General features: G+C 40.2%; 1 protein-coding gene across 2 annotated transcripts in view; it reads right to left on the minus strand.

Annotated features, from left to right (window-relative positions):
* cntn4 (contactin 4) overlaps positions 1 to 25,652 on the minus strand; it is a 163,069-nt gene that overhangs the window by 63,177 nt on the left and 74,240 nt on the right. For both annotated transcript variants that reach the window (XM_078247710.1, XM_078247709.1), the window contains exons 5-6: positions 22,874 to 22,969; positions 2,025 to 2,228 (exon numbers count right to left, since the gene is read on the minus strand). In XM_078247710.1, the coding sequence (XP_078103836.1) occupies positions 2,025 to 2,228; positions 22,874 to 22,969 (300 nt within the window). The remainder of the gene's footprint in view (positions 1 to 2,024; positions 2,229 to 22,873; positions 22,970 to 25,652) is intronic.

The raw sequence follows: 25,652 nt of genomic DNA on the forward strand, positions 1-25,652 counted from the left end.
TGTAATACAAATAACATTAAGCTTCATTTCTTGTGCTGCATTACATTAGATATGGTAAGGAACATTCTCTTAAGACAGAAGCCTAAAATTAGATTACTTGCTGGCAGTGACCTTTCCTCCGGAGTGCCTTGATAAGGACAGCCTAAAGCATCAGATCCTCATGTTAAAGGACATGCTAAAATTAGCAGAGAAAGAGATAATTAACCTTTACATTTCATTTGTATTCTTTAAAACCACGAACCTACTTTCAGGTACCGACAAAGCAAGATTGTCTTTTTGTTTATCACGACCAGGAGGAGCGGAACAAATTTTCAGCGCTGCTGTACAAAATCAACCATTTGATCCCAGCACAGAATGGAGGAGCTGCTAAGCTAAGTGACAAAACATAGAAGGAAAACACCATTCAAAGACATGATGAAAGGGGCTCGAGGTGAGCCATGTGTGATTATCAGCATAACACACGCCGGGCTCTATCTTGCACCCGGCGCAGCGCAGGGTGCAAGATAGTTTAAGACCGACGCAGTTGTCAATTTCCCGTCCAGCGCCCATGTCGTTTAAATAGCAAATGCACCTGCATCCATCTATGCACCCATGGGTGTGCTGGTCTTACAGGGAGGTGTGTTCAGGTGCATTCTTGGCATATTGATATCTTGAGGCAGTGGGAAGTGATCGCACCATTGACCAACAAAAACCTGGTCTAAAGTCAATAACGCAGCATTTCATTGTTATTTTAACAGTGAATTAGTAAAATGCATCTAGGCTCGTGCACAGCGCGCGCACACTATGCTTGTTACACGAACACAGGGAAGCACAGCAGCACACAAACATAGAAACAAAAGATGCAAATCCTCCATCATAATAGCAATGCGCCAAGGTACAAACGCTCCTGGCTTTTAAAGGGAATGGGAGATTGATTGGTTTATTGCATGTAATGCCCATAGCACACCTATGACAGACCCTAAGTACAACCTTTTTAGATCATGCGCCCAGCGCACGAACCCTTTTCTCCGCCGTCAAACTAGCAAAAGTGGATTTGGACACGCCCTAAACGCACCTGCACCAGGCGCTTCACGCCGTGTGCTTAGATTGTTAAAATAGGGCCCGGAGACTAAACGGGGAATGCCTTTGTGGAGTGTGGTATTTTTAGTAATTCCATGTCTTATTGTATGCTCATTCATATATATAAAAATAGTTGTATATGCACATTTTCTTTTTTAGAGAAATCAACTCAAACTGAACAGCCTGTTCTCGTGAACCATTCGTTCTAAAAGCTACGAAAAGTTAAGCACTGTAATTCGTAAGCATTGCACGTTTTTTTTCTTCTGTATTCACTGCATTGGTGGCCGCTGAGTATTTGAACTGGCTGAATCAAATGCAGTAGAGGGGTATCACAAATCTCCCTGTAACCAAATGTGGAGGGGCGGCTGTGGCTCATAAGGTGGAGCAGGTTGGTGGGTCGATCCCTGCAGTCTACATGTCGAAGTGTCCTTGGGCAAGATACTGAACCCCAAATTCCTCCCAGTGTGCGTGAGTGTGCTTGTGAATGTTTATCGGTCCTGGTGGCACCTTGCATGGTAACTTCTGCCACCGGTGTGTATAAATGTGTGTGTGAATGTTTGAATGCTGGTTTGTGTTGTAAAGTGCTTTAGGTGGTTGCTAAGACTACAAAAGTGCTATTTAAATGCAGTCCCTTTTATGAACTAATGGAGAATTGGCTGTGTGCAAATACAGATTATATATATACGGTAACATCCCCATTTGGAAAAGGGAAATCATCTAGAAAACCATGGATTTAATTAGGCCAACTCAGATACAATTAAAAGGCAACATCTGCATCAAAATTAAAGTCCCAAAGACAGGACACTGTAATTAGCAGATCCTACGAAAAAACGGTGTGATATGCAGCCCAATTAACCAGAACACACTTCTAGCCAGCACTAGAAGTGCAGTGCTATGTGCAGTGCTTGTCAATGTTTTCATTGTAGTGGGTAAATGCAGTTAAAGTGTTCAAAACCAGGGCTCACCATCACTGCGGAGCACTAGCGGAGTGGGTGGACCCTGGACTCGGGTCTTTGTGACGGTGTTGGTCACCACACAGGTGTAGTTGCCAACATCTGAGGGCTCCACTTTGGCTATGTACAGATTCCCTGTCTCCTGTGAGATGAATCGGCGAGTATCCTGCTTCACAAATGTCGGGTACTCATTAAAGATCCAGGAAAATACGAGATCTGTGGGTAAAGAAGAAAAGAGAAATATCACTTTAAATCAGACTTGGAGAAGGTTGTGTGTAACAGGGTGGAGGAAACTGAGATATTTTGCTCGTGGCGGTGTTAGAGAATGATAAGTTTTAGACTTTAAAAAAAATAAGTATCAGAAAGGAAGTGTGATTAGTTTAAGACCTCCTGAGGGTGGCTAAAAATGGTGACGGAAATTGATGACAGGATCAGTGAGAGGTTGTAAACAAATGTAATTATCTGGAGTCTCTTCAAATGACCATTTTTCATGTCGATGAAGTCTGCATACTCAACTAGGGATTTGGGAGACTCTGGGGTATGTGTTGTCTTGATTAATTACAGTTTTCCAGATAGCCAACTACAATACACAAAGAGATTGTTTCTGAAAAAAAAAACCACAACGACAAAAAGCATGGTAACACTTTACAATAAGGCACATACAGTTGTTAAGAGTCATTAATGGACTGAACAAATCATAGAACCAATTGCTTATTGAAGCAAATGAGGACCAATTACTAAATTGAGAGCACATTTATATGAATATCTACACATACTATCAGCATGTTATTAGCTAACACAGGCACACTATATGCTCGCCAGCTAACGGGTAAACTGATATAGCGTTTTAATGTGGTTACTTCTAGTCTACTACTAGTTACTTCCATCACTCAGATGACATAATGTCATCATGGTTTTCTCCAAACTTTACAAATTTGACCGGAGTTGTACAGACAAGCTGATAAAATCACAGTTATGATGCAAAATGTTTTGTATTTATGAGAGAACAAGCATTTTAGCCCCCCTAAAGTTAGCAATTTTTGTGCTTCAAGTTAGAGTTTGCAAACTTGTCTGTTAGTGACAAACAATTACAGGTTCGAAGGGCTTGGTTTAATATCCTGTGTGTCTGTCGCCGACGCTATGCACCTGTAACCCCGTCAAGGAAAGGATTAACAGAAACATAGTGTTGGCCAAACGGAAAAACGTTAGCTGACGTTGTTGTTCAGGAACTAACTCAGAGATTATCAGTTAATGAAATTACTGATTACTGAAGACTTTTGCAAGCCACTATATCTGTGTCACATTGTCATTAGGGGCTGAGCCCCCCCTAAAGGTCTGATCCTAGAATCACCCCTGCTTGTTACTAACAGGAATTGGGGCATCATGTTGGCAAGTACCTGTAAAAATCAATAAAAACATTGTTGGAGTTTAAATGTCAACCTTTTCCCGGTGTCACATCATTGTGTTGGAGTATTTCCAAATGAACCAAACACACATTTTGATCTTGTGAGATCCATGTACAAAAGGATTTCTTTCTGTCTTTCTATCTGGTTCATTAGGCTTCCCGTTGGACATAATGAGATGCTTTTAAGAAAGACAACAAATGGTCAAAATAAATGGCCAACTATTGAGAATGTAACAAATAATAAATGAAAAATGATAATATTTAATGACTAACTGTAACAGGAGATGAAATTAAGTAATTATGGGACTCTGATAACCTGGTCAATAATCCAATTTAGTATGAACAAGTGTATAAATGAAACAAATGCTCAGCAAAATGTGAACAGTGCAGGTTTGTAAGAGCACAATGCAATTGATATAAAAGGCATAAACCCCACTTTAAATCACTTCATCATTGTCACACTCACTGATACTGGTATCATAATTCAACCATAGACATCATCTCTATCATGCATGATCGCACAGTGATATAAGAAATGTGATGTATAAGTAATTGCACAGCAACAATGGCATCTGAGAAAAACCTTATTTTACAATCTGGTGTCCTACAATTTCAAGAAAAAAGGCATACTTTTAATAGGCAAATAGAGTATGTGCTCCACTGATGTGAAGCAAAAGAAAGACTATTGTCACGTAATATTTTTCATAATGAATGCCTCTATTTATCTTTTAGTTGCTGTGTTGAATGAATTGGATACAGTAAATCAGTAAGCTGTATGGGTTAGGCTCGTTCATATGACTACTGGACGAGTTATTTACAGTCAACTAATCAAACCTGAACGTTGTGACATAATCTGCTGCTCTGGAGTTTTAAATAACACGCATACGCTATTTTCCTGCTGAGCTTAATCAAACCGTTTGTTAGTGGACTAGCAATTAAACAAAACAGTCTTGGAGGAGCCCTTCGCCTCACCTAGCTGCTTGGCAATTTATCACAGCATGACCCCATACTCCTGCTAGCCGAAAGGAGCAGGTACAGTACTCTACAGGAAGTAACGGAGGCAGCCAATCAGCCTCATTTGTGGCTTGGGCTTAAGGTTTGGCTGCTGTGCGTGGGGAGCTGAACACAGAGTGATGGCATAGCAGAGGTCCATGGGGACAAGGGACACTTCAAGGCAGGATAAGGCATGTTGTTTGTGTTTGTTTCCTCTCCAGTGCTTTTGGACTATGGCTGCACCTGCTCTCATTCTATGTTTAAAACCCAAATGACTACATGGCACAACATGAGCTACAGTATGCCACAGAGAGTGCAAACATAATGAGATGTCCCACACAGCTGGCCAAACCTTCATAGAATCATCCAGGGCATTGATTTTATGGGTTACACAATGCTCCCTGGCATAAAAACAGGACATCTCCAAGACAAAATGTAGAAGAAATCCAGCTCCCCTGGAAGACAGTATTACAATCACTGCCATGGCAACAAGAAATCAGACTTATTTTATGACGAAAGCAGCAACACATGAGCTGAAATTAACAATTTGAGACTTTAAGACTATAGTCTGATGTTGCAAAGGTCTTTTCAAATATGCAATGAAATATGCAATGATCTTAATGTTGATGCACTATTTGTAAAACACAACTTTAATAGTCGACTACGAGTCTGTGGCTTCTTTTTCGTCCAAAAAATTGGTTGCTATTTCTAAAACATGATCCATTGTAGAGAGGTTTGCAGAAGTCCCCGAAGAGTTCTTTGTGGTTTCCCTCTAGGATAAAGATCACTTTGCAAAGGTCACAATGAATAAAGCTGCTTCACTCACAAAAGAAGAACGAGGAGCAGCTTCAAAGGACAGGCCTCACTGAATATTCAAAGACTGAACAAGCCGTTCAAGTCAAACATGCCCGTCTCCTTACACAGTTAAGATCACGCCCAGGCTGAAGACAAAGATGGTGGGCAGGAATCTCAAAGTATGTCTATTGTCCTTTATGACAGCCCAATAAGGAAAAGACTCTATCAACTTGGGGCCCCTGTGGATGGACGCACATACAGTTATGTGTATATACTCTGAGTCGAAATGTTACTCTGCAGTGTGAGCAGGTAGATTCATGAATTTAAATTAAATCAATACATTTTGAATTAAAATATTATGTATATATTTATCCATTAAACATTTATTTAGTAGACGCTAATCCAAAAATGGGCAGAGAGGTGTAGCCTGAGTGGAGCTGAAGCAGGCTGAAATAAGCCTGGCTGCTGAGCTAGGCACACACCTGTCACTCAAAGCAGCCACGACCTTAATTATGCATAACTTTAAGCCTTAATATAATTTAAACTGGTGATTTATTTTAAAAAAAGTCTCCCCCAGTACAGTTGTCATGAAGGGGGGAATTAGCTATAGAGACCAAAACCGTTGTTTTGTACCAGGCTGTAAAATTGGCCATTTTAACATTGGGGTCTATGGGGATTGACTCAATTTTGGAGCCAGCTCAAGTGGCCATTCGAGAAACTGCAGTTTTTGACACTTCTGCGTTGGCTTCCTTTTTCAGCCCCGAAGGGTAGCCACTTGGTGAATACCTACATCTTTGAAAACTTTCCACTCACAGTTTGTAACATAGGCTTTTTGTTAAAAAATATCCCAAACCCAGCCAAATGAATCCTGATCCCATCATCTGGGCAATTTTTTACACTCTTTACAAAGCTCCTCCAGAGCCAGAGGACATTATATGACTGTTTTACAGGCTGAGTAGTGCTCTCCATAACACTTTGATTTCAGTATGTACTGTGCACATGTGTCCATTACCTCATTGTTGCCATTTACGTTATTGTTACGGCCTCCATTTAAAGTACAGTGAAACAAATAAATCTGATGGCTTCATCTAATAAAGACCATTAGAGATTGTATGCAGGATGAACGATGCCATTCAAAGCTTCAGTTCAAATCGAGTGTGTACATTTCAGTCTAATTTGTTGTTGAGGTTCTCCAGCTTTGTAAATATGGCATCACCGAAGTTAACAATGAAAATATGAGCATGTGCACTGCATCTTCCGCTAACAGTTGATTTGAGGTAGATAAACAAAATGCATCAGATGACAACTGAAGAAAGTCACTGTAAAGTGGAGCAATTGTAGTAAATGATTGCAACTGCTTCAGCTGGCAGGCCTCATGTATCTGTTACAGTTGGTGACGTCAGCCAGCAATTGAAACCAGCCATGTCTTTCTATTTTTTCATGTAATGTGATTAATTCCTACACAATACAGGCCCTGGCCTGTTTCTCCTCCTCTTGCCGCAGCCCCAGAGCAAAGCCAGCCACTGGCACTCCCTAGGGGGGGTCTGCCCCTACTGCTAAAAGCAATACATATTCATTTGGGCACATACTATACCTGAAGAACAACAACAAATAATTTTTTTGCCAAAGAAACAGAGCAACTATCTGTCAATACAAAAGGACATGCAGTTTAACGGTTACATCAGGATGCTTTGGCATCATACAGTAACATACTGTATTATTAGCATCAAATGCATCATCATTTGAGATTAATAATACATGTAAGAGCACACTGTGACAACAATATGCATTTTTAATCACCCAATTACAAAGCAGTGGGAGGTTTACATGCTGCGAAATGCTCACATTTACAACAAAACGGTTCACACTTCCTTTCCCAGGCTGAATAATTCTCTGATTACAGGCACCAGTAGCATGGGATGGGTTGCTGGGTCGAGTCAAACAGCTTAAAATACGCTGATCTGGTAGAACATGAACTACTTTTTTTTCTAAAATCCTCCAAGAGCCATAGAAAGGAGTGCAGCATTAGAGTGAGCCATAGAGAGGCCAAACAACATGGTCACAGACTCCACATAAGAAAAGTCCCAAAGTCAACTGAGAAAAACTCATAATTTGGTCCTATTAGAATCTGCACATTCACTGAGAGCATCTTTGAAAGGCTGCCGTCTTTGCACAGAGACAGACAAACAGAAAAAGAAACTCCAAAAACGCCTCCTCAGTCAAACTATTGTCATCCTGCATTGTGTTACTGAGTGCAGTACTACCATATTAGCTCCGGGCTCCAAGAATCCTCTGTTCCACTGTTTCCTTTACAGGAACAGACAGGATGCACATGCTCTCTGTTCTCAAAGCCTCGGGTGGGAGAAAAAACAGGGACATAGACACACACACACACGCACACACACACACACACACACACACACACACACACACACACACACACACACACACACACACACACACACACACACACACACACACTAGATAAAAAGATCTATTTTTGGAGATGCACACAAGTGATTTCAGTCTTGAGTGCCTCTTAAAGGTATTTCCCCATTAGAAAATAGAGGTCAGCAGCATTAGGTCCATGACTAAACACAGTAACCGTGTAGTACAAAGAGCACGGCTCAGTCACACTGGCAGCCCATTAATGCGGTTGGCTTTGAAAAAGACAGAAACTGACAGCCGCTCAGCTACTCTTGCTGCCTATGATCCACAATGACAGACTGGAGAGGAGCTGGACTGCAAATTTGGGAGAAACACACATTTTGGAGGTGTCATAGTTACTAATAAAATACCACTTGTATTGTTACCGGGTTGAGCTAATCCATTCCCCTTCCTTTGACTCTGCAGATAGTGATTACCATATATTGCTGGCATGCTCCGACATCGGCCTGTCAGTTGGAGAGTGAGTGCTTGGATGCCGCGTGGAGGCAGCACCCTGCTCTGCCTTTGTGCTCGGATCTGGACTGGCAGGGTGTGTCATGCCTGATCTGCACTCAGGCTCTTCTTCCTGTCTCTGCACTGCTGACTGTAAGAGCAGGTAGGATCACTGACAATATTGGTCACATCACAAGACATACTGTAGAAACCACCAACCAACTCCTGCTACATTTAGGGTTGGGTATCTTTCAAAAATGTCCTACCGGTACAGATACAAATACTGTTACCTTGATACCGGATCCTAAACAATACTTTTTTCGATTCACAATTTCATAAAACTAAAAGAAATTACAACATTAAACATTACCGCACAAATCTTTTTATTTATTTTTCAGCTCCTACTATGTGAGCCCTGTCTCTGAGTGTAACATAGAGTTTTCTCTGCGTGTCTCTACGACGTGTAACGTTAGACAGCCAATCACAAACATTATCAGATCTTGGTAGAAGCATGCTTCATGCTTATTGGCTCTCTGACGCTGATGAGATCTACTCCTTAGGTATTGAAATTGGGTGTTGAACGACGAGGCATTTTTCGATACCCAATACTTTATAGGCAAGTCGGTCGGTGCCTAAAAAGTATTGAATTCGGTACCCAGCCTTAGCTACATTGATTGATAAATGTTTTGGAGGCCAATACCTCTTCTATTTTTAGATTCAAGTTGCCTTAACAGTTGATAGATGTGATCAGCCACTTCCAATATCATAGACATACAAACACATAGACAGACTGCCCCAATTGTTGTCTGGAGTGTCTAATTTTTCTATAAACCAACACACAAAAATGTATGTCATCAATATACACTGAAAAAACTGTAACCTTGACTTAACAACAACAATGGAGGTAATAATTCCCACTAAAATATTTTTGTGGAATCAACGAAAGTCGTCAAATAAGACCTATGTTAAATCTTAGACTATGAGAATAAATAAAATCATTTTAAACTGTTGGAATTACACACTATACATTTAATGGGCATTTGTATACTTTTAGATGTCAAAATCCTAACAAAATTCTACACCTGTATTAAAGACTTTATAATGGTTATTTAAGGGATTTTATGGGCAGGTTGGTGAAGTAAGTCATATGTGTACTCTAAACTTACAATTGACTGTTCAGGGGATTGGTGGATGGGTCTTGGGGGTAAAAAAGCAACATTTGTTTTAGAAATTCCACATTTCCTCGAGCATAGGTTACTGTTTTGCTATTCTTGGCCATTGCTGAATAAATAAAGGATAGAACCTGTAGTTGCGTACGTGCATGTATGTGTGAGTCCTAGAATGTGAGTGCCAGTGAGTAGCAGAAAAGGTGTGACACATGTGTCCTATGTATTGGATTTCTAAAGTATAATTGAATGTGTGCATGACCCGGTTTTCTTATTCTCACATATCTATTCTCATTTATTCATCTTGGGCTTTGTCATCCTCACATTGATATGTGATATTGTAAAGTGTGGTACTGTAGGTGATGCTGTAAATCAAGGATATATTTAAGATACATCATGATGTCTTCATTGTCATGGTAATGTAATATGATTTCAATGAAATACATCAAATAAACCCATAGGAGCATATTGAAATCTTGCAACAGTATTATTTATTATCTTTAAATGCTTGTATGTAAAAATGGAAACACTGATGATCAAAGAAACAAGTAAAAGTGAATTACTTTAACATTTAAAGTCTGGTGGCAAATGTAACTCACTTCAAAATAGAATAGAAAGAATACAGCAGAGATACATGCCTCTGAGAAATCTAAATGTTATGACTATAACTTCAGTTCCCTGAAGAACAGGAAGGAGATTGCAACATACTGTTGGCTGGCTTGCATCATTCTTTCAACAGGTAAGACTGAGCACACTGGGAAGTATGGGACAACATAAATCCTCAATGGTCCTGCACTCATGAGACAGCCGGTTACAGTGATACAGCTAATGTTCTGCTGCAGGTCAAGCCAATAACCTTATATTATTATATATTACCAAGAGGGAAAATATACTTTTACTAAGAGCCACAATAAACATGTCCAATGCCATTATGTTTTCAGAGAGAGTAATGCTCCAATTTAGGATTTCAGATCAAAATCCCTGCAGCAAAACCAGATATATTATCTTCTATATACAACATATTCTTTATCCTTGACTCAAGTGGCATCACTTGAGGCAATTTATCAGACTTCACACATCAACAAAAGCCTTTAAAACGTTTTTTCACATGTACAGTAGTACTCCTCAAGACCTTGGATAAAAATGGAATTCCCCTTTAAGGCCATGTATTTTTATTTTGATACTATGTTGGTGCTAACTGGTCATTTCTGTGGTGTTCTGACACATGCCAATGAAACAGAGCTGAGGCGATGCTACCATTTGATAAGGCGTTAACTAATTGATTGTCAGTAAATACCAGCTTCTCAATTGGTACGATTTTCTGCTGTTAACTCTTTTACTTAATTGTGAACTGACTATCTTTGGGCTTTGGACAGTTGACTCCTTGTCAACTTGGGTTTTGGGAAACTGTGATGACTATTTCTCACTATCTGCTGAAATTTACTACATTTACATATATATATATATATATATATATATAAAGAGCTAATCGTTGCTACCGGGCCTTCAGTTCTGCATGCCTGTATCCATTAACTGCATGGATGGGCTCAAGCCCGAATAAAACCCTTAATTTCATTAAAATGGCTGTAAAAGTTTTAAACTACAACTCAGAGTTGTTTGAATGACAGAAATCTGCTCAAAGTATGGCGTAACGTTAGCGTGTCAAGTTGATGTTTTCTCTGCGGAGTGCAGACTGATTTGCTCTCGCCAATCATGTGACCAAATCGCAGCCTTTGCGATTAGGAAATCGTATTTAAACATATCGCGATATTATTGCAAATGCGATTAATCGTTCAACCCTACAACACATCCCTTTATCAACCACACAAATGTGTTTTTTCCTTCACGGCAATAATGCCAAAGAGAGCAAAGAAGAGGAACTTCTGAAACACAGAAATGGAAGCACTGGTAGATGAGGTTGAATCCAACCAACAAATATTGTTTGGTTCACTCAGTGCAGGAGGAATTACAAACAAATGAAAATATGCTGCATGGGAGAAGGTCAACAATGTGGTAAATTCCACTGGGTCTGAGGATAGAACTCTTCCAGAAAAAAAAAGAAATGGTTTGAATTTAAAGTATTGGCCAAAAAAACGTGTTACACAAGAGCACATTGTTTGCCAACACAAGATAAGCCATTGGATTGCCATTTATCTTTTTAAAAGCACTGATCTGGAGCGGCACCCTGAATTTCGTTGTTTTAATACACTGTATAAAGCTTGATTGATTGCACTATATTTCAAACATTTGTCACAGCTGTCTTTTATAGGGTTTGACAATTATGCAACTTGTCTGTTTAAAACTAGACAAATGACTAATTGAGTGTTTTCTAATTAAAGGAAACACAGGACATTTGTTGATTGCTTAATGCGTACTGTGGCATGCTTTTTATTTGTAGCAATTACTATTGTACCTAGATTCTGTTTGTAAGCATGGCCAGAGCTGTTACACGTTGGTAAATTCCACGCTTTGTGTGGCAGTGTTCTTATGCATTACAGACGCACACATCTGTGTGTACGCACAGTTGATAAATGAGGCCCCAGAGGATATCAAGCATCCACAATTTAAGTAAACCTACTTGGTTCAGTGCAAAGCTCACACAGTCTGAGAGTAGGGAACAATGCCACTAATTGAGCTGAACTCTTTGCACCAGTAGATGCAGCCATATAGCTTTACAGGCTAGCCAGCTATAAGGTGTTACGGAGTCAACTTAAAATTGTGGTCCAGTACTCTGCTCTAAGCAAGCTAGGTGCTGTGGACGGAGCTGTCATGTTTTTCGACAATTGTTATTTTCCCCTTTGCACAGCAGGTGACAGCACATTTCTTCTGGGATAAAAATCCCCATGGGCACTGAGGGATTTGTGTTTACGCAGCAGCACTAGGGAGCCTGAGGATATGACTTGTGACTGCAGCCCAGCAGAGAGGATGGAGGTGCTTACACAATGTCGACCGTAAAGAAAAAGAAACGTCTCAATTTAGTTCTTTACACGTACTGTACACTGTGCTCCACAACCTTTGCTGTCCCTCTCTTTTGGATTGTCACACCCCACACACATACACATACAAATACAACAATAACAACAGCTATGTGTACTGTAAACTTTAAGGAGCTTAAAAAGAGATTTAGAAAGCATGTCACTCAGACACGTCTTCTGGGAAATGTGTGCGCGCTGCACTCAGACTCATCTGTGATCTTTTCATACGTGATTAGAAACCCCAATCAAGTCAGAGTGTCACTGCCTGAAAACACACTATCCTATTTCATGCTGCTGTCATGTTGGCTGCTTGTCACTGACATTTCTCTGTAAGGTAACTGAGCAACATTATGTCAAAACTGTGAGGGTTTGGAGAAAAGGCTCTGTGACTTTGCCATGGCAGTGTTTGACAGTGACATGTGACATAATTCCAGAGAGCTAAAGTCCCCAGACAGATGAAGAGGGAGAAATATGACTGAATGTGGGATTGCGAAAGGAGATTACTTATGGAGATTGTGAAATGTGTCGTCTGCTAATCAGATTAAGATCAGAATATTCCCCTATGAAAAAAAAGAGAGAAACTACTAAATATTAGTATTACAGTACAGAATTACTAACAAATACCACTGGAGTAAACAAGTCCTTCCTCATAGTGTATGGAGAGGTTTGTGATGTTACCGTCATCTCACAGTGACTTCAAAAGGATCTTTTACATTTTGTATTTTACATTAAAAGTCACAATTTGCAAAAAAATTGAAGTGGTTTGAATACTATTGCTAGGCGGCTGACAACGCAAATCAATGTTGCCTTGTTCTCTTTTAAAAAAATGATGATTGATTTTGTGTTTGGTTTTATTTCCACATTATGTTTAAGAATTAGAAAAAGGGTAGATAATAACGAAACACATTCACATTTTTTACACAATGAACTCTCAGAATAACAGAAAACAAAGTTATGAATATACCACATCTTTGACTTATCATGAACTTGATAAACTTGAGCACTCAAAGGCACCAACAGTACCAATATCAGGATTTTCACCACGTCTGTTAAATATGCCTATTTAATAATCCAATACTTTTAAAATAAATGTTTACGTGACCATTCTGACCATTTTCCAGGAAACAACTGAATAAAAGCCATGCAGGTCAGACCAGAAAGTGTCACAGCCATCTTCACAAATATCAGTGCTAGAAGCTTGGTGACATAGGTACTTCTTGCAGGGCTAGTTGGCAAACTACTGTTAGCTGGTGAGCAGAACCGGTGCATGGGTTGTGCCAACTGTGCAACCGCACAGGGCCTCGCGCCTCTGGGGGCCTCGCGTCTGCCTGGTTTGAAATTATGCAGTTTTCTTTTCACTTTCTTTCTTGTTTTTTCTTGTTTTTTTACATTAAATATATATTTTTTAATGCCTGTTCTTGACTCGATGTGATCTAAAATGAAATTCCGGTTTGTCAAAAAATCTAAAATATATTGTTTTCATTTATGATGTTACGCAGTTACCATGGTTATGTTAGCACGCCCTGCGAGAGTGCAAGCTAGGAAGAAAGAGACGGGAGAAACAATGTCAGCTACACGAGAGCGCGACCAATTTCGCAAACACTGGACTACAAAGACTTTATTGCTAAGTTTGCATGCAAGAAGGCAAGGAAAGAGACTTTCACTTTATCCAGCATGGTAAGTCGGACACTATATAAAGCTACAGAAAGAATATAAAGTGAAATGCAGCTGAGTCGCCATGCCATAGCTCAGACCGCCTATTATTCTGACAGCTAAATAGTCTGTTCTCTCTTAACACCAAAATACAAATACAACTATCTCTGTGGCAATGCCTTTCATTCTATCTATTTTGGCAAATCATTTCATGGACAGAGGGCGTACGTCAACATTTAATACACGCACACAAGAACATGCATACGCGCATGCACACACACACACACGGATATGACTATATAGCTGTCTGATTAACGGCAGTCCCCATGCGGGTTGACAGTGATTCTTGCGCGTGCATTCTGGTGTATGTCAATGAGCAGGGCCTCGCACGTTAAGTTTGCACAGGGCCTCGCACCCCCTGCGACAGCACTGCTGGTGAGCTAACCACCAACAAACTAGCCAGGCGGGAACATGGTGGCGGTTGTCATTTACAACTCCTCTCCAAGATAGTAAGATTAACTAGATATGTTTATACAGAGAGGAGGTTAAATAATAGATGCTGCAACACAAGCTAATCAGTTATGATATCTTCATCTGTGTTGGACTCTTTGGCTCTCCATTCCTTAAAGGTGTCTCAATGAGTATGAAAATGATGTGAATCATATGCTATGGTATTGAAAGTCACCAAATCTAAACCCAGTTCAACACCTCACCCCTGCTTGAGCCCCCCCTAAAAAGAGTCTAAAATCGCCACTGCCCCCCATAAAGCAAGAGGGAACTGTGTTGGTTTTTCCGTTAATGTATGGTTTGGTTAATAATTTGGATAATGTTTTTATTTGTTAATGTATACTGTGGATACAGCACTGTGACACATATAGCCTCAAGATACTCATGCACTCAAACACTGAACACACTCTTGCACAGGAAGTTATGTAGCAGATGTGTGCTATATCTCACTAGCAGCACACCATCCACACTCATCTCCCACTTCATCTTTCTTCTATCCGAACACGTCCTTCTGCATGGACGAGCCCACGCTGCATACAGCGGGCAGGACAGCTGTCTGCCATGCATAATGTGCCCTTTGAGAGCCCCCTGTGGCAGGTGGAGACCCTCCAGAGCCTTGGGCATACATGGAGGGTCCCATCGCTATGGGAAGGGATGCAAACATATGGTGCTGAGTAGGGATTTGCAGAGGTTTTCCTCGAAGTGCCACCCACATGTAGAATTTAATTAAAATGAAATGAGGTCGTCTAGAGGTAGGGAAGGGGGCCTGGCAGTCATTATTGTCTTGTTATTGGCTGTCAGGCTGCTGATGCCACACTGAGATACATATCCTCCATGTCAGAGGAAAGTTGTGAAATGTGATTGCAGATGCATGAACATATGATTTTCCTCCTACAAGTCTAAGCATGCAATTGAGCACTACTAGCACTGAATATATATCACCATCTTTTTCAGGTTTTATTTTCTCATATATAGTTAGGTATTCAGGGTTTGGTGCAGGGTTGCTATGCTTTATTATGCCTGTTCAAAGCAACCTGAAGCAACATAAAACATGACGTTCTCTCTATTCAGAAGCAGGGAAAATGGCTCACGAATAAGACCTTATAATGATCGTCACCCATATCAGGACCGTGCCATCTACACAAACAAACTTTCAAATTTATTTTTATCAATTGTAAATTGTCAGGACATGAAAGTCTTCTCCCCAGCTCAAATAGGCCCCAACATTTAAGAAGAATACATTCCATGAAAATAAAAATGTATTCCATTATCACCATCTCTTTTCATCTCCTGTTGGCCTGCTTGTAGATGTTTATATTTCTCTCATAACAGGGTGTTGTAGTTGGCCCATTCCTCATTAGTCATCTTGTTTCAGTGAATTGATGTGAAAACATACACCACTGCCTTCCTTTTGACAGGCCAAACAGATTTGCAATAAACTAATAAAACAACTGAGATTAATGACTGAGCTGCTTCCTGAATCCTTGCCTTTACCTTTTTACTGAGGCACCACAGCCTGTAACTACTGTCCAATGTTTCAAATTGCTTTTGATAATAAAAGCTGTGGAGTTCAACTTACTAACATCAAATGTGTGTGTGTGTGTGTGTGTGTGTGTGTGTGTGTGTGTGTGTGCGTGTGTGTGTGTGTGTGTGTGTGTGTGGTAATGAAGAAACCGTCCTATTATAATTAAAATACAATTACAAAAATCAAGTGTTTACAAAAGACAAAAGGAGCATCTGCATGATGCATTTCTGAAATTTGCCACTAAAAACAAATGAATAAATGTAAAATATGATGATTTTTTTAATGAAAAAAAAACAAACAAATATGATCAGGTAGGTTGACTAATCACCAATGATATAATAGCAACATCTACTTACAGGCTGTCAATTTGCTAACTGATTTGCTGACAGAACTTTCTGGGGAAAGGAATATTCTAACTTAAATTTCAAGGCAATCACTTTGGTTTCAGCACAACGTGGAAGAAACAAATCTATGTTGCCAGTTTATCGGCAGTATTCCCTGCTACAAGCAGAGGCAAGTGCCATTTTATATGTTAAAACAACCAATCAGGTCAACAAAGAAAACAAGTACTGGCAAAACACTTAGGTCTTTGCCTACAGATTGATTGCTTTTCATTGGAATTCAGTCGGAATACTCTGATGCTCCGACCACAAGCTTGGCTGAATGTGTGTGTGTGCGTGTGTGTGTGTGTGTGTGTGTGTGTGTGTGTGTGTGTGTGTGTGTATTTGCATGTGCATGTGTGAGTGTGTATGTGTGTGTGCGTTTGCGTGTGTGTGTGTGTGTGTGTGTGTGTGTGTGTGTGTGTGTGCATTTGCGTGTGTGTGTGTGTTTCGTGCCAACAGCCTGTGTGGGGAAGCCTATTGAATCTTGATTTGGGGTCTGTTGTCTTCTATTTCATTCTCTCTGGTGAGTAAATGGATAAATGTAACTGGAGCTGAATATATTGTTGTGTGCGGATATACAGTATGTAACAATATGTTTTATGGTGATTTTGGTGAAGGTTGCTCTGCATGCCAGATTCTTATTGAAGGGCTTGGTCTAAAGCAAACCTGCTTAAACATATTTCAAAGCAATATTTTAACCATTTCATGTCAGTGCTTTGGGGCAAGATGAGCCTGTGTAAATTGAAGACACATCAAAACACTGTTTACTGTACCTGCTTAAAGGACAATTCCAGTGCAAAATGAACCTAGGGGTTAATAACCGAGTTGACCGTTCTCTGGGACATGTTTTCATGCTAATCGAACGTGTCTCTAGCTTGAAACAAGATAGCGCAAACCGCTGATTATCTTATAAAGCTAGTCGTCGGGGCATGGGTAAAATAAAAAGAAATCGCTATTTCTATGCCACTAACAAGGCTCAAAATAGCACCACACTTCCATGGTAGCATAATGTGGGTCCCTACATGTAAACAGAAGCATTGAGAATTTTGGAAGTGTAAAGACAGTTTATTAAAAATATTTTAGATTTAACATTATAAAGACAGTAGTGTTCACGTATACAAGCAGGCGCTATCTTGGGAAAACAGTCATGACCAGTCGAACGATGAACGCCGTGCAACCAGTAACCAGTAACATAGCTCAAGCACAGCATTCTCAATGCTTTGGTTTACATGTAGGGACCCTCATTATGCTATAGTCGAAGTGTGGTGCTATTTTGAGCCTTGTTAGTGGTATAGAAATAGCGATTCATTTTTACTTTACCCTCTGCCCCGAAGACTAGCTTTATAAGCTGTAATGCCAGAAGGACAACAACCAAGTGACTAGTTAGTTTATCCAGCTGAATGACGGTGATAGTTGCTTCTATTACAGCTGAGAGATGTAACTCACTAAAATGGACTTCTAATTGACAACTTGTATTAGCTATAGCTTGAGGGGGCTTTTCATGTGCCTGAAGATGTCTGACATGTTGGAATTATTTCCCCATCGGTCTTAAAAAACAAACCTTAATTGGATTACTTCAGCACAAATTGGCAGATATGAAAAGAGTCAGCAAAGCAACTGTTCACAGTGTGGAGAACAATCAAATACAAGCGTTTCAGTAGAACTACATGCAAATAAATCTCAAATTCCAGATTGTCAGCGAGCTTGCCAAGCTTTCACCAGGTAAAACCTCAAAAGGATACAAGCCCCAAACAATTACAATCAATTCCAGGCAAGCAGCATTTATGCCACAGCGGACCAGTGCATGAATCAGTGATATTTGTTAGGTGGCTGTCACTTGTGGTAGCAATCCAAGCAGCTGTTGCATTTAGAAGTTCCAGTAGGAAAAGAAAAGATGCTACGAACGGAAACATCTGCTGCTATTAGAGAGACAATGGGCCCTATTTTAACAATCTAAGCACACGACGTGAAGCGCATGGCGCACTTGCGTTTAGGGCGTGTCCAAATCCACTTTTACTAGTTTGACAGCGGAAAAAAGGGTACGTACGCCGGGCGCATGGTTTAAAAAGGTTGTACTTAGTGTCTTCTTTAATCATAAGTGTGTTTTGGGCGTAACATGCAATAAACCAATCAGAGTGTCATCTCCCATTCCCTTTAAAAGCCAGGCACGTTTGTACCTTAGCACATTGCTATTATGATGGCGGATTTGCACCGTAATATTTGTATTTGTAATCTTTTGCATCTTTGCACTAATGCGCTGTTAAAATAACAATGAAATGCAATATTGACTTTAGACCAGGTTTTTGTTGGTCAATGGCGCGATCACTTCCTGCTGCCTCAAGATAGCAATATGCCCAGAATGCACCTGAACACACCTCCCTGTAAGACAGGCACGTCCATGGGCACAGGTGCATTTGCTATTTAAACAACATGGGCGCTGGACAGTCTTAAAATAGCAAAGACACTTATGTTGGGCTTTGCGCTGCGCTGCGCCGGGTGCAAGATAGGGCCCAATATGAAGAACCAGAAAATTATGTTTTAACTCATAAATATACAGTGGGGAGAACAAGTATTTGATACACTGCCGATTTTGCAGGTTTTCCCACTTACAAAGCATGTAGAAGTCTATAATTTTTTATCATAGGTATTCTTCAACTGTGAGTGACGGAATCTAAAACAAAAATCCAGAAAATCACATTGTATGATTTTTAAGTAATACATTTGAATTTTATTGCATGACATAAGTATTTGATACATCAGAAAAGCAGAACTTAATATTTGGTACAGAAACCTTTGTGAGATCATACGTTTCCTGTAGTTCTTGACCAGGTTTGCACACACTGCAGCAGGGATTTTGGCCCACTCCTCCATACAGACCTTCTCCAGATCCTTCAGGTTTCGGGGCTGTCGCTGGGCAATACGGACTTTCAGCTCCCTCCAAAGATTTTCTATTGGGTTCAGGTCCGGAGACTGGCTAGGTCACTTCAGGACCTTGAGATGCTTCTTACGGAGCCACTCCTTAGTTGCCCTGGCTGTGTGTTTCAGGTCGTTGTCATGCTGGAAGACCCAGCCATGACCCATCTTCAATGCTCTTACTGAGGGAAGGAGGTTGTTGGGCAAGATCTCGCGATACATGCCCCCATCCATCCTCCTCTCAATACGGTGCAGTCGCCCTGTCCCCTTTGCAGAAAAGCATCCCCAAAGAACGATGTTTCCACCGCCATGCTTCACGGTTGGGATGGTGTTCTTGGGGTTGTACTCATCCTTGTTCTTCCTCCAAACACAGCGAGTGGAGTTTAGACCAAAAAGCTCTATTTTTGTCTCATCAGACCACATGACCTTCTCCCATTCCTCCTATGGATCATCCAGATGGTCATTGGCAATCTTCAGATGGGGCTGGACATGCGCTGGCTTGAGCAGGGGGACCTTGCGTGCGCTGCAGGATTAGGCGCAGTGTGTTACTAATGGTTTTCTTTGAGACTGTGGTCCCAGCTCTCTTCAGGTCATTGACCAGATCCTGCCGTGTAGTTCTGGGCTGAACTCTCACCTTCCTCATGATCATTGATGCCCCACGAGGTGAGATCTTGCATGGAGCCCCAGACCGAGGGAGATTGACCGTCATCTTGAACTTCCATTTTCTAATAATTGCGCCAACAGTTGTTGCCTTCTCACCAAGCTGCTTGCCTATTGTCCTGTAGCCCATCCCAGCCTTGTGCAGGTCTACAATTTTATCCCTGATGTCCTTACACAGCTCTCTGGTCTTGGCCATTGTGGAGAGGTTGGAGTCTGTTAGATTGAGTGTGTGGACAGGTGTCTTTTATACAGGTAAGAGTTCAAACAGGTGCAGTTAATACAGGTAATGAGTGGAGAACAGGAGGGCTTCTTAAAGAAAAACTAACAGGTCTGTGAGAGCCAGAATTCTTACTGGTTGGTAGGTGATCAAATACTTATGTCATGCAATAAAATGCAAATTAATTATTTAAAAATCATACAATGTGATTTTCTGGATTTTTGTTTTAGATTCCGTCTCTCACAGTTGAAGTGTACCTATGATAAAAATTACAGACCTCTACATGCTTTGTAAGTAGGAAAACCTGCAAAATCGACACTGTATCAAATACTTGTTCTCCCCACTGTATATTTATGAGTTAAAACATAATTTTCTGGTTCTTCATATTGGGCCCTATCTTGCACCCGGCGCAGCGCAGCGCAAAGCCCAGCATAAGTGTCTTTGCTATTTTAAGACTGTCCAGCGCCCATGTTGTTTAAATAGCAAATGCCCAACTGCCCAATTCATAGCTGTCTATACTAAACCAAATTAATCCTCACTCTCTCTTAGTTTTTTGCACAGTTTACGAGATTACTGATCTTCTCATCTAACTCTAGGCAAGAAACAAATTAGCATATTCTTTGTATCGTGTTATGCCTTATATAATTCATCCAAGGCATTGCTTGCCTTTAGCGTGAGAACAAACAATGACGAATAAATAGGTCTGCAATGAAACGAGGCAGAAAAGTAGTCTCTATTAAAACCACAATCAGCTATAGGCTCCTGACAATGAAGCTGTCACACTTCCCATGGCCCAACCAAGACTGATCACACCTAATGCAGTAATCCCTTGGTCCCTTGGAAATCTTTCAGTCTCTAAAAGTGTCAGATGTAAGGTGTTGATTATCAAATCAAAGGTGCAATGGAAAACAGCTCGATGTATCTTAAACAGCACCAGCAAAAAACAAAACACAGAGAGCTTCAAACTGCAAATACACATCTGAAAACATTACAATCTCATTCACTCTTTGTTTTTAGATCAGCCAGCTGATTCTCAGTGTGTGCTTGCCATCTGAGGCTACATTGACATTGCTACGTTTTGGTTTTTAAGTGTGAGTTTTGAGCCAAAAGTGATCTCTGTTGAAGTGTTTTAAGCTCCAGTAGGAGAACTAATCTCCGTTCAAATTTACACGCCCAAAACCGCATATCTCATCAACATTCTCGTATACTGGGCATGCACATGCTGTGGTAAACAGGAGGCAGCAGGTAAACTCTGCCCGTTGCTAGTAGTTGCCATGGTAACGTTAGTAGCTCAGTCTCAGAGAACGAGAGGTCATGACCCTATCAGGCGGCGAAACACTGGCATTAGTGTTGGTGTTGCCAAAGATCTCCGTTTGCGGCCGTTGAGACTGCAACACGACCCCGCAGATTCCAAACCAAAACGGGGTCAGAAGTGTTTGGTAATGTCTCCGGTTTAGGGGCTCTGAAACGCCAGAGCAGTGTGAATGCGAGGTGTAAACATAGCAAAAGATATTTGTTTTTAAAGGTCCTATAACATGCTGCTTTATGGATGCTTTTATATAGGGCTTATGGGTCCCCTAATACTGTATCTGAAGTCTCTTTTATATAGGCCTTAGTGGTCCCCTAATACTGTATCTGAAGTCTCTTTTATATAGGCCTTAGTGGTCCCCTAATACTGTATCTGAAGTCTCTTTTATATAGACCTTAGTGGTCCCCTAATACTGTATCTGAAGTCTCTTTTATATAGGCCTTAGTGGTCCCCCTAATACTGTATCTGAAGTCTCTTTATATAGGCCTTAGTGGTCCCCTAATACTGTATCTGAAGTCTCTTTTATATAGGCCTTAGTGGTCCCCTAATACTGTATCTGAAGTCTCTTTTATATAGGCCTTAGTGGTCCCCTAATACTGTATCTGAAGTCTCTTTTATATAGACCTTAGTGGTCCCCTAATCCTGAATCTGAAGTCTCTTTTATATAGGCCTTAGTGGTCCCTAATACTGTATCTGAAGTCTCTTTTATATAGGCCTTAGTGGTCCCCTAATACTGTATCTGAAGTCTCTTTTATATAGACCTTAGTGGTCCCCTAATACTGTATCTGAAGTCTCTTTTATATAGACCTTAGTGGTCCCATAATACTGTATCTGAAGTCTCTTTTATATAGACCTTAGTGGTCCCCTAATACTGTATCTGAAGTCTCTTTTATATAGACCTTAGTGGTCCCCTAATACTGTATCTGAAGTCTCTTTTATATAGACCTTAGTGGTCCCCTAATACTGTATCTGAAGTCTCTTTCCCAAAATTCAGGTGCAGAATTACAGCCACTAGAACCAGTCCCACAATGAGCTTTACTTAGGATGTGCCATTTCTGTGTCTGTAGCTTTATGAGGAGGAGAGGGGGGGGCAAGGTGGAGGGTGGGGGTGTGGCCTTGACCAACTGCCATGCTTCGCTTGTTTTCAAGCCATGATGTCTCTCTCTTTCTCATGGGTGGGCCAAATTCTCTGGGCGGGCAAAGCAGAGAAAGGGGAGGTAACTGTTCCCCTTATGATGTCATAAAGGGAAGATTCCAGATTGGCCCATCTGAGCTTTCATTTTTTCAAGAGCAGGACACCCAGGGCTCGGTTTACACCTAACGCCATTTCTAGCCACTGGGAGACCATAGGCAGCTAGGGGAACTCACATTAATATTAAAAAGTGAAATTTTCATGCCATGGGATCTTGAAACCAAAAAGTAGCAATGTAAATGTAGCCTAAGTTTTACAGTCATTAAAAATGAGAATGTGTTGCGTTACCTCCAGAATGAGGTGGAGGGCCGCACAGCAGAACCACTCCTTGGCCTTCGCGGACTGACACAGAGCTTCTTCTGTGTGTCTTGAAGTTTTCCAAGTCTGAAAAATAGAAAGGAACAGGAAGTAAAATATTCCCACAAGTCAGAGGCTGATACATCTGATCGTTGAACACATGAAAGTGCTGTCTTGAACAAATTATTCCCGTTCAAGTTCACAGCCTATGGAGTCTAAAGCAGCGTGCAACACTCACAACAGGATGCCAGTTTATTATAGAGCTCACACAGAAAACACACCACATACTCACACGTTACCAGAAGGTTCCTTGCCTATGTTTCTTTAGACCGTGGGAAGAAACTGAGGCTTAACCCTGACAAATATACAGTTATACAGTATACAGGGCCATGGTTCAAACCCCCCACTGTGTGTGAGGCAGCAGTGCAAACCACTGAACCACTGCACCACCTCCATAAACAAATTATACACAAATACAGCAACACATGTATTCTCTCTGTATCTATGCTAGTGTAAGGAACAGTTTTAAGAGTGAATTTTTTTTGGGTGGTAAACAGCCTTTGGCTTTGCCTCAGGCCAAATCACCCCTGTGTGGGTCTGTGTATGTTGTGGATATCCAAGACTCATTGTGATGGTGTATCAGATCTTTGCTAGAAGAAGACTATAATAATCATTTTTTTTTGGAACATACTGTATCTTCTACATGGGTTGAATCTAAGGGATTTGGAAAAAAAAGTGCTGGTAAACCAAAAATGTAAAACAGCCTAAAACAAACAAGTCTAGATATTGTAATATCACATGTTGTATTTTAAATGTTAGGTTTTTTTCTGAAAAGGCAAACGATTAGCCTAAAGTACCGTTTTGTCAGTATTAGACAATGATGATGTAATTTATATGCATACATGTTCATCTCTTGGGAAAAAAAACAACAACTGGATGTATTCTATATCAAGCTGATTGTAGTTTGTAACTGTCTGGTGCAAGCTTCCGTACACATCATTGTAACACATATTTAATGGCTGAAATGGACTTCAGTGTATTATGGGTCAAATTCATCTGAGACTGATTCTCACTACGTTGTGCTGTCCTTACAAAAATAACAAACACAATACACAATATATAGAAAAAAACAATATGTTAATTTTGTATTGCAAAGGCTTTACTGGGTAAATTACATATCCAGTTGTCAGATTTACAGATCCAACTGACATATTATTCCGTTAGCCATAACATAACACTCGATGAGAGAAATTCTCCTCATGGTTCCAATCACCTGAACAGCTCTGCTGTAAAGCTGCCTTTTCCTTTCACGCCCCAATGAGCTACAGGGCAACTTGGAATCTTTACCCTTTTTTGACAAACGTTAAAGTCAGTTTTTACAGAAAAATGTGACCCGTTTTCAAAGTTTCTATATCAGAAATCTGGGTTTCTTTCAACCAAATTTCCCAAAAATAACTGAATGAAGTTGGCTAGAGGCCTAGATGTAACACGGAATTGGGTAATAATTTATAGGTTATGCTTTACAAACAGGCAAACCAGAGAAGGAAAGCATGTGAGTATGTAGGAAAGTGCGTCGAAAGTGTCAAAGAAAGCCTCCAAAGCGTTAAAACTGTCCAAAAAAGGGTCCAAAAAAATGCCCAAATTGTCAGAGAAAAGCATCAAAAGCATTAAAATGTCCAAAAAAAAGTCTAAAGCGACAAAAACGCATCAACAAAGTGTCGATAATTGTCAAAATATGGCCGACGGAAAGACAATATGAGGGTTAACAGGGGCCAGTATTTGCCATGATTCTTTAAAACTCCAATTCCTGTGTTTTGTGTCTGTTGTGTTTTGGTATGTTTTTTTTTGTTTTTTTGGTGATGTGATCTATACCTATTTGTACTTGTATATGAATACTTTTTATCTTGCTGGCCATCTTGACCAGGACTCCCTGGCAAAAGAAATACTGTATCAATACTAAATATACAATAAATAAAAAAAAAAAATAAAATGTACATGCATTTATAGTTTGTTTTATTTTGATACTATTAATTAAACATGATGTTCAAAGGAAATCACATAAAGTTGGTATTAGGCTAAATACTTTAGAGTCAATATGAATGCAGATGAACAGATAAAGATGTAAGTCTTCTCTCTAAGCACTCTTTCACATTGGGAATCTTGCAGTTGTTTTGTGGCTGAATAACCAAAACACCTTTTATTGTTCACTTTATACAGTATGTGGGCTTGATAGTATTGTTTAAAAAAAACACAAATACATGTATTTGTAGGGGTGTGCAAAGAAATCGATTCACATTCGAATCGCGATTCAAGCTCTACCGATTTTTAAAAAAAATTGTATGTCTACCGCAATCACATGGGAAAAATAACTACATTTACATACTGTGAATCGTTTTTTTTTTAAAACCGAGAATCGTTTTCGAATCGAAAATCGATATTGAATCAAATCGTGACATTTTCTGAATTGCGCACCCCTATGTATTTGTATTATTTATAATACAATGGGAGAAAAAGAAAACAATAATAGTAATACATAATAATAATACAATAATTTTCAATGCAAACACTGTTTATTGCTAGTCTATTTGTCTCTATCAGCAAAACATTTTCTGAGCATCACAAGAGGACCTTGTTAACTGTAAACTACAGTGGGCCGTGTCTTCTTGGAGCAGGAAACAACACATGTTGTGTGTAGGGACATAAAACCTATAAGAAATATTTGTGTGCTAAATGCCCACAGCAGATAGAATGAAATCCCGTTCTTAGACAC

The sequence above is a fragment of the Sander vitreus genome, chromosome 4, assembly GCF_031162955.1.
Source record: "Sander vitreus isolate 19-12246 chromosome 4, sanVit1, whole genome shotgun sequence".
Taxonomy (NCBI): Eukaryota; Metazoa; Chordata; class Actinopteri; order Perciformes; family Percidae; genus Sander; species Sander vitreus.